Source organism: Chiloscyllium punctatum, chromosome 40, assembly GCF_047496795.1.
Source record: "Chiloscyllium punctatum isolate Juve2018m chromosome 40, sChiPun1.3, whole genome shotgun sequence".
NCBI classification, from domain to species: domain Eukaryota; kingdom Metazoa; phylum Chordata; class Chondrichthyes; order Orectolobiformes; family Hemiscylliidae; genus Chiloscyllium; species Chiloscyllium punctatum.
The window spans coordinates 16,262,921-16,275,425 of record NC_092778.1 but is presented as its reverse complement, the minus strand read 5'-3'; the positions used below and the strand labels follow the sequence as shown (position 1 = coordinate 16,275,425).

General features: G+C 40.4%; 1 protein-coding gene across 1 annotated transcript in view; it reads right to left on the bottom strand.

Moving 5' to 3' along the window:
- LOC140464383 (uncharacterized) overlaps positions 1-12,505 on the bottom strand; it is a 486,266-nt gene that overhangs the window by 64,826 nt on the left and 408,935 nt on the right. Inside the window, exons 279-282 of the mRNA XM_072559375.1 lie at positions 9,977-10,123; positions 6,853-6,980; positions 4,849-4,982; positions 2,221-2,315 (exon numbers count right to left, since the gene is read on the bottom strand). Coding sequence (XP_072415476.1) covers positions 2,221-2,315; positions 4,849-4,982; positions 6,853-6,980; positions 9,977-10,123 — 504 coding nt within the window. The remainder of the gene's footprint in view (positions 1-2,220; positions 2,316-4,848; positions 4,983-6,852; positions 6,981-9,976; positions 10,124-12,505) is intronic.

Genomic DNA, 12,505 nt, shown 5'->3' with positions numbered 1-12,505 from the left:
AGAAAGGATATTAGCAGAATAAAACACTGACCAACACATATATAATAAACTGACCACTGAAGGGATATCTTAGACCCACCTGCGAGGGAAAAACATTGCCAGCATAAAAACTAAACTGTCAATGAACTACGTCTTTTGAAATTATTTGAATAAAAGTCTTTTGAAATTATTTGAATAAAAGTATTCCAACAGCTTCAATTGTTACATAATTAAATGAATTTAAAACCTGAAAAAAACAGTGGTGGAAAGATTTTGATCACATTGGAGGCTTGTGAACTGCTAGGTGATGTCAGACCAAACTAGCATGGAGGCACGTGAACTGTTATGTCAGACCAAAGTGGCAGGTTTATACGTTTTGTTCTGACTATCTAGAACTAACAGATCACACGTTCAGGACTGCAGACACTTTAAAGATGAAATAAAAATGAAAGGTCAGGGAAATATTCAACATGTCATTCACCATCTGTGGAAATGGAGGCCCGAATTTTCCCTTTTCATGTCTCTAAGTGTGGCGGAAAGCATGTTAGCTGGTGATTAACATGCTACCCCTTACCTGTGAGGTAACTTGACCTGTCACTTTGCCCATCAGGCCACTCATAGCTGATTGCCAGCCAACGGGTCAGTTTCTCACCCATTCAGACACTTTGGCACTAGTGTCAGGACACCAGAAGCTACCGTTGTTGCTGGCTTGTATCAGAGTCTGGAGGTGGCTCGGAACCAGAAAGGTAAATTTAAAATCTTTTTGTTGCAGGATTGGAGTCAGGGGAAAGGGGAATCAGAAGCAGAGGCATGGGGTTGGCTTTCAATGTCTAGATTGAGACAACTGCAGACATCCCCATCACTCACCCCCTCAAACCCAGCAGACAAGCCATTCTGATCTCTCAGCATGTAAAGTAGGCCCATTTCTGACTGAATGGAGAGGCAGCTGATTGCATAGATTATGAATTGAGGCTATTAACTGGCCATTAATTGACCACTTCAGGGGGTTTTAATTTGCTGGAAATTTGGGAAGGTCACTCTTGGGCCTTCTTGCTCAAGCCAGAGGTGGTGGGGAAGGGATGAGTTTCTCTTCAGGACCAATGTGCCCAATTATTCTCCTTCTCGCTATCTCCAGTGAGGGGAAAACTTTGCCCACAGATATTGCTTTAGGTCAAAATGACCTTTTATCAGAACCACCATGATGAAAGGTCACCTAAACCGGAAACATTAACTGCCTGACCTGTTTTATCATTCTTCGATTATTTCATCCAGCTGTGATATTTCACATATAACATTAAATAATCATCCTGTCTTCTTGCTCCTCCCATTTTTCCTCTCTCACTCTCTGATTTTAGCTCAGTTTTATTTTATTTTTCCAAACTTTTAAATTTAATTTAACCCCTTCAAAACTGTATTCTTCTGACTGCTACCATCCAATATGAAGCTAGAATAAATATTCAACATTTGAATGAGGACCCACTTCCAAAAGTTTATTTTGTCCAGACTGCAGTGGTTGGAACAAGGTCAGTCAGGTGGATCTCATAGAACGAGAGTCCCCTGATTGGGGCTGCTAACCTGGTCCAATCAGGGAGCTCTGGCTGACAGATATAAACAACAGTGTCAGGTGTTCTGTTCACTCTAGGAGGCAGCTCTGAGCTAGCTGGGTCAAAGTTATGTACTATGCACATGTAAATAAAAGGTGACATAGTAACTGGATTTCACAGATAACTAAAGGTCTAATCTGTGAGGTAAGACCTAGTTGAATTTATAATATAACCAGATCAATCTCTGTTGTGCCAAATGCAGAACCATGGCTCACAGCCTTGGTGGGCCAAAGGCCCTGGTCACTGTGCTTTACTGTTCTATGTTTGAGCAATCACTGATGCAATCCAGTTCCAGCATTTTGTGGGAAACTAATGCTTGTCGAACAAGCAGTTCCAAAAATTGCTAGTCACAACTATCAATTCTGGCCCACAATAGGGGTGGGACTTATTGCAAGGGTTTCAATAGACTGCTTAATTTTTACAAGAGCACTTGACTAGCTGCGCTCAGAAGAAATTGTAGTAAGGTGCTGGGCAGAAGCCAGTGAGCACTTATATTTCTTATAATTGAGTGAATGGATGTTGAAAACCGTATAACAAGTATTTGCTTCATACAACTGAGCATGATTAGAATCAAAAAGTATAAAATAGATTGCTAATGTAGAAACCATAGCCATTCTTAAATGATTACTGTACATACTGCTACTTCTTCAGGATTCAGCTTTATGAAGGTGGCAACGTCCATGTTGACATCATTATTGGCAAGAAACTCCAGATCAGATGCTCTGGCACCATCTTAAGAAAACAGACACATTCATTTATCAAAGAGCAGTAACATTCTTTACTTTTTTTTGTACCTATTTAGAATTCCGCATTAATACCTATTGCTTAAAGATGGAATGTTGTGCAATTTTCTCTCAGTACTTAGCATGACCCATTATTTGTGAATTATTTTCACAATAAGAAAATATGGGCATTTTCATCATCTGGACATTTTCTGCTGTTAAAATGCAACACTGCTTAGAGATATTGCAGAACAACCTGATGTAAATATTCATGTCCTGTTAAAAGCCTGAATTTCATAAATCAAATACTGATTATAACCCATTTAAGTAGATTTCTCCCTGCATTAACATTGCTTGAAAACTCTACACTATTGTGCCCAAGCTATTTATTGATTATTTTTCAAACTTAAATTCTATCCCAATATCTCTCAAACTGCACAATTCTGTTTCCTTGCTTTGCATGTCACTTTTAGGTCATATTCACCTGAAAATAAAAATTTTAAAACTTCACCAGTTAAGTGTACCAACCAGACCTGAGGGTATCAGGGAGATTTTGATTGCTGGTGTTAATTTATAATTGGATGCTTGAATAACAGCATAACAGCAGGTTATGTAGCTCAATATTGAAGAAATATAATTCTCTCTGCTTGCACACGAACAGTGAAAATAAAGAAATTTTCAGTTTTAACACCACTGCTTCTGGAAGAGATTAGATGTCTGTCATTATTTGGCAGAATCTTCCTGCATCAATTCTAAGCAGTGTTCTACAATGTGAAAATGACTCAGATAGGACATTATCTCTGGGTTGAGTTGGAAAGTCACTGTGGCTTTGTGACCAGGCTGAAACATGTTCACAAAATGAAGAGATCCTGCAAACAAATTATTCAAATTCCCTCTGGAGGGGCAAGGGGAACAGGATTGCTTCTTTTGATCCCACATTGGAAATCATGCCCTCTCTCTATCACGTAGTACCTCCACCAACCTCATCCCTTCTGTGCAATTCTCTCACCACTTACTTAGATGATGGGAATAAACCATCAACATTTAAATAAGGCCTGGCAGCGAGTTTTGAGAAGATCTGTAGTTCAGGTTAAGGTTGTGGATGTAGGTTTGCTCGCTGAGCTGGGAGGTTCATTTTCAAACAAACGTTCCAACTCAGCGAGCAAACCTACGTCCAGAAGGCCCGGCAATTAAAACTATCATGGCTTGCTCTTGCCCTACCAGGCAAGGTATTTACTTGCCTGAAATATGCCCCTTACTTAAAAACCTGACTATAGGTGGTAAAACAGACCTCAAACCTTTCAACTCTGTATCATCTTAGAAACAAGATACATCACATATTTTAACCGATTATAGGTTTATTTTGTAAGCACACTTCCTCATCATATAGTTCTTTGATTTCCTGTGTTATTCTTATCTCAGTGATTAATCCATTACTGCTAAAATATGGTCTATAAAATTTTAACACAGTCATTAGCTCATTTATTTTAAATGTGTTCGTGAACTTATATATTAGCGATTTAAAATTATTAATATTTTAAAATAAGGTGCTTTCATTAATCCAATATGCCAAAAGGTAACCTTGTAGTTGTATGGAACCTTTGATATTCTCAGCATATTCTAAAGCTTTCTAACAGTCAATGACTTATTTTTGAAGTGCAGCCATTGTTCTTATGTAGTTAACAACAGTAAAGGTTTTGCGAGGATAGGTCTCACAGAAAGTATTGTGATAACTGGTTGAAGAATGTTGTGGTTCTGTTCGCCGAGCTGGGAATTTGTCTTGCAGACGTTTCGTCCCCTGTCTAGGTGACATCCTCAGTGCTTGGGAGCCTCCTGTGAAGCGCTTCTGTGCTGTTTCCTCCGGCATTTATAGTGGTTTGTCTCTGCCGCTTCCGGTTGTTACAGGAGACTCCCAAGCACTGAGGATGTCACCTAGACAGGGGACGAAACGTCTGCAAGACAAATTCCCAGCTCGGCGAACAGAACCACAACAACGAGCACCCGAGCTACAAATCTTCTCCCAAACTTTGGTTGAAGAATAAATGCTGACCAAGATACCCAAAGACTCCTCTACTCTAACTTTGCCACAGTGCATTTTACATAGAATCATAGAAGCCCCTAAAATGTGGAAGCAGGCCATTAGTTCCATCGAGTTCACACCCCTCTGAAGAGCATCCCACCCGACATCCACATCTATCCCCCTACCCCATCCCCATTTCCCTGAATTTCCCATGGTTAATCCACCTAACCTGCACATCCCCTGGACGCTATGGGTAGTTTAGCATGGCCGATCCACCTAACTGGCACATCTTTGGACTGTGGAAGGATGGACAGGCAGATTGTGAATTAGTTTACCATCTCACCTTAAAGATGACACCTCTAACGATGCAGCAGTAACTTAGTACTGCAGTGAAATGGCAAACTTAAAACTAAGAGGAAATGAACCTACCATTTCTACTAAGCTTATCAACCAGCCAAAATTATTAATTGCTTGCTTCAGACTTAAAGAAGACATGGTTAATGTCAAGAATCAAGCGTCTTACCAAGATATGACTTGATTAGGTTGAAGTAGACGATGGTGTTATTTCGCTGAGATATTAATTCAGACACTGCTTGGCTGTAGAGTAGGTTCTTCTTTGATTGAGTGCAGGTGGAAATATCCAGACTTCCAGCATTCCTGTGGAAAATGGATAGAATCTTAAGTTTGAAATGTATGAAACAAATTATTTAACGTTGTTGTTATCATTGCCATGCTGCCATGAACATTGACATTTAAACAATAAACTTCTGCTTATTGATACTGGTAAGTCCCATAGTTGCACATGACCAGCAGCTACAACAAAGTGACATTCTTGTATGTTGATAGTTGGAGCCAATCACTGTTAGTTTATATTTGATACAGAGTGGTCCTTTTAAGGGACTATAACACTTTTCTCAAAAAGGAAGGACAATAAGTTTTAAAACTGATTTTCTTAAAGTCAGGACAACATTAATTCTGCTTTAATTTCATGAAACATGTACATGACGTCCAGGCCCTCTGTGTCTTCCATCCTCACCACCTCTAAGGTTCCACGGCTCCAAGGAAAACCTGTGTAATGTTGCACCCCTCCCCAGTCACTAGTTAGTATTTTCAGTTCATTGAGATCATTCAAAGGAAGGGTGGCACACCGGCTCAGTGGTTAGCAATGCCACCTCACAGCAGCAGGAACCTGAATTCAATCCACCTTTGGGCGACTGTCTGTGTGGAGATTGCATGTTCTCCTGGTGTCTATGTGCTCCGGTTTCCGCCCACAGTTCAAAGATGTACAGCTCAGATGAATTGGTCATGCTAAATTTCCCATTGTGTCCAGGGATGTGTGGGCTGGGTGGATTAACCACAGGATATGTAGGGTTGTAGGGATAGGGCAGGGGATTGGTTCTGTGTGGCATGCTCTTTGGAGGATTGGTGTGGACTCAATGGGCCAAATAGCCTGCTCCCAAACTGTAGGGAGACAACAACACACATCACCTTCTTGACAGAGACACTTAGGTTTCACCCCAGTATGTGTATTCCCAGTTTAGGAATGGAACAAACTAGGTAATTTCAATGGAATTCATAAAATTGACTTTAAAATGAGGAATCCTCAGAAATGCAGGTTCAGTTGACAGTCAGAAAGGCAAATGTATTATTGGCATTCATTTTGAGAGGTTTAGAATACAAGAACAGGGATGTATTGCTGAGGTCATATTGTGCTTCGGTCACACTGCATTTGGAATATCCTGAGCAGTGTGCACCCCATATCTAAGAGAGGATGTGCTGGTCTTGGAGTAGGTTGAGAGGAAATTTATAAGAATGATCCCAGGATGAATGGTTTGTCATACGAGGAGCAGTTGAGGAGTCTGGATCTGTACTCTGTGGAGCTTAGAAGCTTGATTGGTGGGGGGGGGAGAAACTGATTGAAATTCACAGAATACTGAGGCCTGAATAGAGTGAACATGAAGAAGATGTGCCCACTAGTAGGAAAGATTAGGATCGGAGGTCCCAGTCTCAGAGTGAAGTGACCACCCTTTAGAACTGAGATGAGGAGGAATTTCTTCGGCCAGATGGTGTTAATTGTGGATCCCATTGCCACAGAGGTTGGTGGAGGCCAAGATATTGAGTGTATTTGTGACACAGATAGACTGGTTTTTAATTAGTAAAGGGAGGGGGGAGGAAGGCCAGAGAATGGGATTGAGAAACATATCAGCCATGATCAAAGAATGGAGCAGACTTGATGGCCCAAATGGCTTAATTCTGCTTCTATATGCTATGGTCCTAAATTTGTGATCTGAACCATATATGAACTGACAATGAGAAAGACATCGAAGGAGCAAGAAAGCATTTTTCTTTCATGATAGCATATGTATTTCCAGACTAAAAGAATGTTTGACCCTTTCACCTGTCATTGCTATCATTTGATTTGTTGGGGATTGTGCTGTAATACTTTGAAGAGTGATCTTCATTCTATTTAGAAGGGGGATATTTAATGGATGTGAGAAAACTACGAAGAGAAAGATAAAATACTCACGTCAATTTTGAAATAGTCATCAGCTGGCTTTCATCCAGAGTGCAGAGGTTTGGCCCACCAATAGCTTTCACAGAAACTTCATTGAGAGTTCCACCCAACTCTAGATATCTTGTAATAATGCTTTTAACCTGAAGAACAATTCATAAAAAATGTTCAGTAACAAGTACCAAATAAAACTCATTTTCATGTTTATTTACCTTTCTTGCTTAATCCGTAAATTTGGTATTTCGGATTTGTAAACACCCTTTTTATCTCCTCCATAGAACTGCATCTATACTTCCTAACAGTGTTCGTTACTCAATCTTGACTTCCTTTTTCAAAAAAGGTGACCATGACACTATTTCCTATTTCAGTCAGTGCTGAGTTATAGCTGATTACTCATGGATATCTGGGCGCAATCTATGGCAATTTACTCCTCACCCAAATCCTCCTCAAGGTAAAAACAAGGACTGCAGATGCTGGAAACCAGAGTCTAGATTAGAGTGATGCTGGAAAAGCACAGCAGGTCAGGCAGTATCCGAGGAGCAGGAAAATCGACATTTTGGGCAAAAGCCCTTCATCAGGAAACTTCAATTTTCCTTATCCCAATTCCTCATCAATCCTATTGGAAAAGTGTATACAATAGCCCTCAATTCTAATAGTTGCTTTCCCTTTTCAACAATTTGTAACATGGGTCTTGTTTATGAACTGTATTCTATTACACTGAGTATCAATTAGCATCCCATGTTGTTATGTTTCACATACTGGATCCTATCCAAGCTGAGTAACACTCAACAGCTATTATGTTCTACTTTGATTGTGTGTGAATTGGTTTGGCACATTTGCCTCCATTGCTCAGTCCTCTGAGTATAGGAGTTGGGAAGTCATATTGAAGTTGTACAGGACATTAGTGAGGCCTCTTCTGGAGTACTGTGTCCAGTTCTAGTCGCCCATTAAGTAAGGATATCATTAAGCTGGAGAGGGTTCAGAAGAGATTTAGCAGGATGTGGCCGGGTATGGAAGGTTTGAGTTATAAAGGCTATGATATGGAGGAGTTGGTGTTGGACTGGGGTGGACAAAGTTAAAAATCACACAACACTAGGTTGTACATGATGAAGGAGCAGTGTTCTGAAAACTAGTGCTTCCAAATAAACCTGTTGGACTATGCCTGGTATTGTGTGATTTTTAACTTTATAAAGGTTAGGCTGGGCCTTTTTTTCACTGCAGTGTAGGAAAATGAGAAGTGGCCTTATAAATTAATGAGGGGTATAGATAGAGTTAATGATAGTTGTCTCTTCCTTAGGATGGGGGATTTCAAGACTAGGGGGCACAGTTTTAAGGGTGTGAAAAGAGAGATTTAAAAAAAGGCACGTGGGGCAAATCTTTTCCACACAGAGGGTGGCTCGCATGTGGAATGAATGCCCTGAGTAAGTGGTGGATGTGGGTATAATTACGGCGTTTAAAAGACATTTGGATAAGTACATGAATTGGAAAGGCTTGGAGAATTATGGGCCAGGCACGTGGGACTAGTTTAGTTTGGGATTATGTTCGGCATGCCCTGGCTGGACCAAAAGGCCTGTTTCCGAGTTATATTACTCTATGACCCTTTGTGCTCTTGAATCTATGATAACAGTTTTGAATTGGCACATTTTACTACTTTTTTGACTTAGTGCTTTGATAATCCTTAGAATTACATCTTATGCTAAACTCATTATAAATAGCAATACCATTGCATATGCTTGGCATTTGACCCGCTAAGTCATTGTCATTTTATTCCATACTGTTGGTCGCTTTGTCTTGGACAATTTCAGCCATAACAGTAAGAAGTTAGAATGCTCCAATGCATTCCAATTAGAATCCATACAATGAGCAGGTGTTATCTATCCAACTGGATGCAAACTTATGTCTACTTATAGAAGAATAACATTTCAGCTCATAATCCCACTCACTTGACCGTAACTGACTTTCAAATCAGTTCTTTGACTTCAGGCCACTAACTCCAACCTTTACGTTTAAAAAGAAGTCTCTCCACATTCGTTCTATGTGGATCTATGAGTTAATACAAACCTGCACAAAATCTAATGTCACCCAGTCAAATAATTTCCACCAATGTGAAATGTAAAATGTTTCTATTCTAGCTCATTAAAGTGCTCCAATTGTTTACCTATCACAACATTCTGTGCGAAGAGGTATATGAGCTCCCTTATTTGGAGTGCACCCTCACTAATTGCCAATATTGAGCCAAAATGTACTTCAAAAACATACTGTAATTGACCAAAGACGGAATTTTAATTCCTGGGTGAAGTACAAGGACAATCAGTGAGGAAGTCCTGCCAGAGGCCTGGTCCATCATAATGTCCAGACTTCATTTACACAGATAGAAGTTGCTCAAATGAGCTTCTGGTCAGTGAACACTAGGTTGACTGGAGGACTAACACTCAGAAAAGCTAATATTGGGTTGGTGGGGAGGAAGAACATAGATAAACATTGGTCCAAACTTTCTTTATGAAGTCCAGGCAAGCATTCTGCTCTAAAGGCACTTAGTGCATCTGTCTCTGACCGATTAGGTGTTACTGAGCACAGCAGTAAGTAATCCAAATTGGCCTATATGTATGACCCTGTTTTCATAGAGTCATAGAATCCCTCCAGTGTGGAAGCAGGCCAAACAGCCCATCATGTCCACACCGACCTTCCAAAGAGCATCCCACCCAAACCCAACGCTCACACCTTACCCTATCCCCATAATCCCACATTTTCCATGGTTAACCCACCTAACCTACATATCCCTGGACAGTATGAGCAATTTAGCATGGCTAGTCAACCTAACCTGCACATCTTTGGACTGTGGGAGAAAAGCAGAGGAAATCCACACTGACACAGGGTGGAGTGTATGAACTCCACACAATCGACCCTGGGTCCTTGGCGCTGTGAGGCAGCTGTGCTAATCACTGAACCACTATGCTGCCCCATGCTCATGAAACTTTAACTAGTTTAATCAATCATCAAAGGAACCAACAGCATTGAAATGAATTAAAAAATCATCCTAGAGTTTCAAGAAATTAGTTTTCACATCTTATTCAGAATGAAATTCCCATTTATTTACAGATACCCATATTTTAAATGCCCATTCTCCTGGTTTCAGTACCGTTGTGTTTTCCAGCTGTTGCATCATTAATGCAGCAAGTGTTTCAACTTGAGTGATATTCCAGCTGCTGACTTCTGTTGCATTAAACACTGTTGATATGTTCCCCAGCAACTGAATCTGGTTTTCTGGTAATCCATCGGGGTAAATCTGTTTCAGGAAATCCAAAATAATAATATTAAATCACTTAATGATGTTATTTCCAAGCACACAATTTTAACCACCCGTTGCAATTAAAGTATTGTCTGTGACTAATTTCCATTTCAGCTTGTTATATTTGAGAGTATTATTTTGAATCTGTGTTTTATAAAAGACATGTCTTTATAATTAATAAGTTATGCCTCTCACAAATAATACCACTTCAATAATGCAGCATTTTCAATGAATAAGGAGAAAATGTAAGCCTTTTTAACATTTTGCAAGAGTTCAAGTTTACCTTGATATAGACTGATTAACTCTTTATCTGCTGTTATAGAGCCATAGAAACAGACCCTTCAGTCCAACTCGTTCATGCTGACCAGACATCCTAACCTAATCTAGCCCCATTTGCCAGCACTTAGCCCATATCCCTTTAAACCCTTCCTATTCACATACCCGTCCAGATGCCTTTTAAAGGCTGTAATTGTAACAGCCTCCACCACTTCCTCTGGCAGCTCTTTCCATACATGCACTACCCTCTGCATGTCAAGGTTGCCTCTTATGTCCGTTTTAAATCTTTCCCCCTCACCCTAAACCTACGCCCTCTAATTTTAGACTCCCCCACCCAAGGGAAAAGATCTTGGCTATTCACCCTATCCATGCCCCTCATGAGTTTATAAACTTCTCTCAGGTCACCCCTTAGCCCCCGATGCTCCAGGGAAAACAGCCCCAGCCTATTCAGCCTCTCCTTATAGCTCAAGTCCTCCAAACCTGGCAACACCTTTGTAACCTTTTCTGAACCTTTTCAAGTTGAACAACATCTTTCCTAAGGCAGGGAGATCAGGACTGAATGCAGTTTTCCAAAAATGGCCTAACTAATGCTTTGTACAGCCACAACATGACCTCCCAACCCCTACATTGATCAATAAAGGCAATCATATCAAACATCTTCTTCACTACCCTACTTGTGACTGTACTTTCAAGGAAAAATTAAAAGAACATGAACTCACATTCCTTAGCCGGGAATCGAACCCAGGCCACAATGGTGAAAGCACTAAATCCTAACCACAAGACCACCAGGGAAAGTTACCTAATGCAAGAAGATGTTACAAGATGCCTCTTTTGCCTGATGTAGGGATGAAACCATTGGAAAATCCATAATATTTGTGCAGACTATGATTGCAACTGAAACGTTTAAACTGCTTACAAATCCTTGTGCTACTGTATTTTTCTCTCAGAATCACAGAAGTATCACAGTATAGAAGAAAGCAGCTATTCAGGCCATTGTGTCTGACTGACCTGCCAAATGAGCATTACAACTTATAGTAATTTTCCTGCCTTTACCCTGCACCCTTGCATGTTTTTACTATTTAAATAATCATCGAACACTCTCTTAAATATACCAACTGGCCCTGCCTCTGCCAGGCACTGCAGTCCAGAATGTTCTCATGTAATTTTGCAAATCACTTTACAAATTTGTGCACTTTTGATCTCAAGTGAGAACAAGAGGCATCGATTTAAACAGGAGCAGACTCTCTGTATCTACTCTATCAGACCTCTCAAGAGTGTGGTGCTTAGCACTGCACACAGTAGTCCAGCTGAGGTTAACGTCTCTTTGTCCTTGTACTCTATGGTCCTATTAACAAATCTTTATGCTTTATTGACCTCCACCTATCCTGCCACCTTTAATGATACGTGCACATGTACACCAGATCCCTCTGCTCTTGTTCCCCTTAATTTCTCTTGTTTTCCTTTTCCTAATGCAGCACCTCACATTTTGCTGCGCATTCCAACAAATTGTCGATGTCCTTTTGGGTCCTACACTATCCACCTCTTAGTTACCAATGCTTCCACCTTTTGTATCATCTGCAACCTTTGAAATCATCCTCTGTGGACCAAGGCCTCAATCATTAAGACATATCATGAGAAGTAAGGGAGTCAATACTGATCCCTGGAGAATCCATGACAATCCTTCCTGGAGCCCCAACAAAATCCATAGATTCATTACTCTCTGTTTGCTCTTATCCCTTTAGTCCATAATTTTTCTCAAGTCTATCGTGGCATTGTATCGAATGCTTTTTGAAGTTCATGTACACCACAGCAAACAGAATTCTCCTCATTGACCCTTTCAGCTAACTTTTGAAAAAAAACTCCAAAAAGTTAGTGAAATCCAATTTCGTCTTTCAAAACTCAAACCGACTCTTCATAATCAACTGGCATTTTCCACATGACCACTAATTCTCAGAATCCCTTCCAGTGTGGAAACAGGCCTTTGGCCCTACAAGTCCACACCAACCCTCTGAAGACTATCCCACCCAAACCCCATTACTCTACATTTACCCTTGATTAATGCACCTAACCCACACATTCCTGAACACAATAGACAATTTTTTA